The sequence below is a fragment of the Galeopterus variegatus genome, unplaced genomic scaffold (genome assembly GCF_000696425.1).
Source record: "Galeopterus variegatus unplaced genomic scaffold, G_variegatus-3.0.2 Scaffold7812, whole genome shotgun sequence".
NCBI classification, from domain to species: domain Eukaryota; kingdom Metazoa; phylum Chordata; class Mammalia; order Dermoptera; family Cynocephalidae; genus Galeopterus; species Galeopterus variegatus.
The window spans coordinates 49,541-55,438 of record NW_007733923.1 but is presented as its reverse complement, the minus strand read 5'-3'; the positions used below and the strand labels follow the sequence as shown (position 1 = coordinate 55,438).

General features: G+C 51.0%; 1 protein-coding gene across 1 annotated transcript; it reads right to left on the bottom strand.

Annotated features, from left to right (window-relative positions):
* Positions 1 to 388: 388 nt before the first annotated feature.
* On the bottom strand, positions 389 to 3,445 carry NUP62 (nucleoporin 62kDa). Its single transcript, XM_008592354.1, has 2 exons — positions 3,340 to 3,445; positions 389 to 2,643 (listed from the first exon to the last, which is right to left on the bottom strand). The coding sequence occupies exon 2, from the start codon at positions 2,577 to 2,579 to the stop codon at positions 1,023 to 1,025; it is 1,557 nt and encodes a 518-aa protein (XP_008590576.1). The 5' UTR covers positions 2,580 to 2,643; positions 3,340 to 3,445; the 3' UTR covers positions 389 to 1,022.
* Positions 3,446 to 5,898: the final 2,453 nt, after the last annotated feature.

Below are 5,898 nucleotides of genomic sequence, written 5' to 3'. Positions count from 1 at the left end.
GTAGAAAACAGTTAAGACACAACTGCCTGCTTCTGCCTTCTAGACAAACTGGATCTTACAGAGTTAACTTTGGTACTGGGATGCTAAGAACCAACTGTGGCCACCATTGGCAACTGTGGCCATGTCAGCAAGTGTTTTTGTGGACTAACATGCCAGGCTTCATCTTTGTTGTTCGTTAATTCGACACGTGACAAGGATTGTGCTGGGGACACAAAGGGGGGACAATAATCAGTCCCTGCCCACAGGAGCTTGCAGTCTAATGGTTAGACAGAGAAGCAAACAGTTGAGACAATACAGCATAGTAAGTGTTATGAAAGATGCAAGTTCAGTGTCCTATGGGGACCCAGAAGATGGCCACCTGTCCCAGGTTTGGGCAGGTAAAAAGACTTCCTGGAGGATGAGTGGGTATGTTAGTCAGGCAAAGGGAAGACCTCTTGGTTCCAATCTTACTCTTTTTTCAATACCTGTTCAGATCCCTCAGCTGACCATTGTCCTTTGAAATTCTCTATCCCATTGTCTATTTATTCACAATGCACTTCATCTTGGTGGTTAGTTTTCACGAGTACACATCTTTACTCCAAAACTAGGCTGTTGTCTTCTCTGAGGTTGGAGATTCTTTTAACCTTAGTATTTTTTCACTGCACCTACGATTATTCATGGACAGAGTGGCTGCCCAACCAACCGTGGCTGGGAAATAGGTTTTTCTTACGTGAACCAGCACTTCTCCATCACTTGGCTGGAGTGAGGATAAGGTGGGTAGTTGTAGTAGGTGAAAAGAAGCCAAAGATATGCAAACGAAACATACAGAAATACAACCTACACAGGTTGCTGCCTGGACCAGAGGGCTCAGAATACTTGCTATTTTCTAGTGGAAAAAGTCAAACAGAACAATTCTCTCAACAGCACAATCATTTGAAAGAAAGAAAGAAGCTAACAAGTATCTCATTGTAACTAAAAACTAGGCAACACGGCACATTCCCCCCACTGAACACCCTTGACATCTGCGGGCCCTGAAGAGCCATTCAGTCAAATGTGATCCGGAAGCTGCGCTCCTGCTCCTTGCGACGCCCCTCGCACACCTTGGTCACCTCCTCCACTTTCCTCTGTAGCAGTGCTGAGTTCTGGTCGATCCACTGCAATGAGTCCATGTGCGCATTGAGGATCTTGCAGATCTGCTGCAGTGGGTCACTGGTGTCAGCAGGGCCTCCAGACGTGTTCAGGTGCTCGATGATGTCCTTGAGGTCCTGGGCCATGCGCTTCAGCTGTGCGTCAATGTTCTCAGCCAGCTTGTAGGTTTTCTCGCGCTCCTCGTCAGCATGCTGCAGGTAGATGGTCCCACTCTGCTCCTTGACTGACTCCTCCAGTGGGCTCAGCAGGTCTTCCAGCTCCTTCTGCTGGGACAGAATGAAGTCAAGCTCTTGGTCCAGCCTCTTCTGGTCCAGCTTCACCTTCTCTACCTCACGGTGCAAGCTGGTGATTTTCTCCCCATTCTCAATCAGTGTGCGGTCCCAAGCATTGACCTGGGTGGCTTGCTGGAGAAAGTGCCGCTCCTGGTCTTCCAGCTCCAGGCTCCACTTGTTGATCAAGCTCTCTAGCTGTGCATAGGTCATCGCGGGGCTGGTGGCTACCCCAGTGGCTGCACTGGGGCCAGGTGGAGCAGTCACAGTGGCTGCTGTGTTGCTGGAGATCCCAGCTGGCACCAGTGGTTTTAGGTTCAAGGCAAAGCCGGTAGTGGTGGCGGCGGTGGTGGTGGTGGTGGATGTTGCTGTGGAGGTGCCAGAAGCTGTTCCAGGGGCCTTTAAGCTGAAGCCTAGTGTCCCAGCCCCAGGAGCTCCAGCTGTGGTTGCTGGGGCACCAAGGGTGAGGCTGGAGGCAGTGGATGAGATTGGAGCAGTTGCTATAGAGGCAAAGAGGGTGGGCCCAGCACTGGTGGTGGCTGAAGTGGGTGCAGGAGCAGCTGGCTGTGTGGCCCCTGCTCCAGTGGCTGCTGGCGTGGTCGGAGTGAAGGGTAATCCGGCAAGTGCTGTGGGCTGGGCTGAATTCCCCACCAAGCCAATGGTGAAACCAGAGGTCCCAGTCTGGGACGTGCTTCCACCAGTGAATGAAAACCCTCCAGATGTGGTGGATGGAGCAGCAGAGGTGGTGGAGGAGCCGAACACAAAGCTGGTGGGTGCTGCCCCCTGGCTGGAGGTGACAGTGCTCGATATGGCATTGGTGAGGGTGCTGCTGCCGAGTCCAAAGCCACTGGGGTTTGCTATGGCCGAGGTAGCAGCTGTGTTGCTCAAGTTTAGCTTTGGAGCATTGATCCCTAAGGAAAATCCAGTTCCTCCTGAAGCAGGAGTGGTTGTTCCAAAATTAAATCCTGGAGTCTGTGTTGCTGGAGCTTGGGTGGTTAGTGAGAACAGGCTGGTAGAGGGGGTACTTGCAGCTGGTTGGGAGGGAGTCCCAAAATTAAACCCTCCAGTGCCAGAAGTGGAGAAAGAAAACCCTGTCGCAGGTGTGGTTGTTGCTGTCTTTGCAGTGCCAAATGTGAATCCGCCTGTAGGGGCCCCCGTGCCTCCAAAATTAAACCCACTCATAGCTCCAGACTCCAGTGGCAGCAGCTACTTCAGCTCCCAAAGCAAATCCGCCAGCGTCTGCAACCTTGGGAAGATTTTTAAAGCAGAGGAAGTGACATGATCAGATGGCAGTTTTGGTAAGGCAACCCTAGTAGCATGATGGAGCACCCGTGGTTTGGAGGGTGACTGGCAGGACTGGACAATTATAACATGGGGCAACCCTCCCTCTTCCATGTAACCTAAACCAGGCTCTGCTAAACGAGGAAAGAAGGATCCAGATGCATGAGTCCAAGCCCCAAGGGTCAGATGCTAGGAGCTGGGTGTGCTCCGGGCGTGCATGGCTGCACAGCGGGAGCCTTCCACTGCTATAGGGGAGGAGGGAGAACAGCACCCTGAACTGATCTCAGACTCTGGGGTGGGGATTAGATTTGAGATGCTTGCAGTGAGTGGGACTCGAAGGACAAAAAATAACACCTGAAGGACTTGCTCCCTGGAGTGGAACCTGTGAGGTTCTCCTGTTGCCCTCAAGCAGGGTATGTATGCTGACCCCCCTCATGCCGTCCCAAGTGCCACTTCTGATCTCATCAAGAGAAGACTAGCCCCAGACACCTTGGCTATACAGCAGGGCCCTGGCTGCTAAAGGCCCATCCAGGTACACACCCTCGCCATTCAGGGCATGCTGGAGTGTCCCCCTCCTAACTCAGGGGTGGGCATGACACCCAAGTGCTCAGAGCAGTAGATCTCCCTGACTGCAGCAATTGGTTCAAAGATAAATTGATACCCAAGTCAGCCAATCGGAGTCCTTCCCAAGGATTTTCCTCCAGGCCCAAGAGATGGTAGCTTCCTTCATCTGCAGGTGCAGTGCAAAGAGGGTGTACACCTGGCCCCTCCCCTGGGCATCTGCTCAACCATCTGCAATGGGAGACAATAAGCTACAGGGTGGGGGGCACAAACAGGGATAAAGAGCACCCCACCAGTAGCTCCACGGCCAGCACATCTCTGTTCAGTTTAAACTGACTAGGTTGCTGTGACTTTTAACTGAAAAAGCCCCAGGCAGTGCCATTATCAGCCTGAAAGTTGAAGGCAGACACTCTACCTCTCATAACCACCCAGAGGCAAGATTATTTTTTGTTTGTTTTTGGTGGTTGGCTGGTAAGAGGACCAAACCCTTGACCTTGGTGTTACAAGGCCGTGCTCTAACCAACTGAGCTAACCGGCTAGCCCCCAGAGGCAAGATTCTTGTCCCCATATCAGAGATGAGAAAGTGGGCTCAGAGGACTATGTGTGGCAATTTATTCAGGGTTATCAGTTAGCAAGTGGTGAACCAGGAGTGAAGCCCAGGCTGTGGGCCTGCTGGAAGCACCGATTTCTACTGGCCTGATTCATGAGCCTCCTTGCCCAGTGTGCAGACCAGATAACAGGGAATTTCCCTACATCCAATTAGGGGATCAATTACATATCAGATAGAAGGGCAGACGGTTTGCACTATGCCCACCAATACACATGTAATGAAGGAGTTGATGACAGAGACTGAAGCAGAATGCAAACTTACTAGTGCAGTGTGATCTCAGCTGTGGGAAAACAGCATGATTCTGAAGAGAGGGGGTTGGGAAGAGATACACCCAGAGGCAGACAGGGGCTGTCTTGTGGTAGGACTACACATGGACCATCTTTCTACTTTGCAGTAGTTTCCAAATGTTCTCTCTATACAGTGGAGAAACATAATTGATGGGCTCATTATGACTGTGGCCAGGAGGTAAGCAGAGAGGTGCATTTTAACATTGGGGACAGTCTCTGGGAGCTGGTGGGGAAAGAAGTGAAGGGAGCCCAGGAGGTGCTGTGAATACTCAGCTGTGAAGTTCTCATGAAAAAGACCTGGGTTGTGGCTGACCTCAAGTTTAGTATGAATTCATGGTCTGCTGCCCCATTCAGTGGGTCCTCAGGCTGCGTGACAAAAAGTGGCATTTTTTTTTTTTTTTTAAAGATGACTGGTAAGGGGATCTTAACCCTTGACTTGGTGTTGTCAGCACCACGCTCACCCAGTGAGCTAACCGGCCATCCCTATATGGGATCTGAACCCGTGGCCTGGTGTCATCAGCACCGCACTCTCCCGAGTGAGCCACGGGCCGGCCCCCAAAAGTGGCGATTCTAATGTAGAAATTTCTGGGCGGCTCTGTGCGGCCAGCTCTATGCTACACACTCTCCTCGTCCAGACCCTCAGCTCACTTCGCCACTGTCCTGGGAGAAAGGATTATGGCCCTGGTGTGCAGATGTGAGAAGAGGCTCCAGTGGAAATAAATTGTCAGTTCCCACCCCACAGTGGACCATGAACCACAAGCCCTTCTTTACTTCCACTCCACCATATGTGTCCTCCTCTGGGGCATGGCCACTATTCTGTTCCCCAGTTTCCACCCAGCACCCTCAGATTCTTATTTTCCTTTCATCCAAAGTAGATGAGGTAGGCTCAGCTGCAAGATTCCTCCCTCTTTTCAGGCATGAAGTCAGTCTCCAGACATAAGGAAAAGACTTGGGGTCTTTTCTTACCACTTACTAGCTGTAGGTCCTTAGGCAAGTTACTCCTGAGCCTCTCTATGCCTGTTTCCCCATTTGTAACAATCCCTGTCCACTGTGAAGAATAAACAAGGTCACAAATGAGAAGCCAAGTGGTTGGCCCAGAGAAGTATCCACAGGTCTGTTTCCTCTTCCCTCTCCCAAGCCACTTTTTATTTCTCATTGTATTCACAGGGAATTCTCTCCTAGATTGAGTCAGAGAAAATCTATTATAGCTGCCCCCACCTCTTCTCCTGTGCCCTTCAGCCTTATGCATAGACCCCTGATTTTTTTCAGTCTCATTCTCCTCCTCCTCCTCCACGCAACCATGTGCTTCTGGGGAGATGACTCCAGGGCCACCTGCACTGACTCTGCCTGGTCTAGGCCAGTGGATCTCAACTGGCTGGCTATTAGCACCTGAGAGCACTCAAAATGTACTATGCTGCCAGATCAATGAAGTCAGTTTCTCCTGGGGCAGGATCTTGGCCTTGGCATTTTCAAAGCTCTCTGGGGGCTTCTGAGAAAAGCCTCTTCACTTTCAGGAGGCCATGGCAAGTATCTGAGCCCCCATAACCACTGGGGCCCTGCCCTGCATCCAGATCTCTTCCTGTGCAACAGAACACACCTCTCCACTGTGCAGCCACCTCGAGCTAGGTTTATTATTAGCAGCTAAAGGCATCCGAACAGTTACACCTACTCAGTTTTCAAGACCTCACTTTGAGAGCGCTTTTGCTATTAATAAGTTACAGCTAAAATTTTCCAGAAGAGAATTTATAAAAAGTTCTTTGAA

What these genes read in the sequence shown, in the direction of transcription:
- NUP62 (XM_008592354.1), bottom strand. Translation starts at nt 2,579, where the DNA reads ATGAGTGGGTTTAATTTTGGAGGCACGGGGGCCCCTACAGGCGGATTC.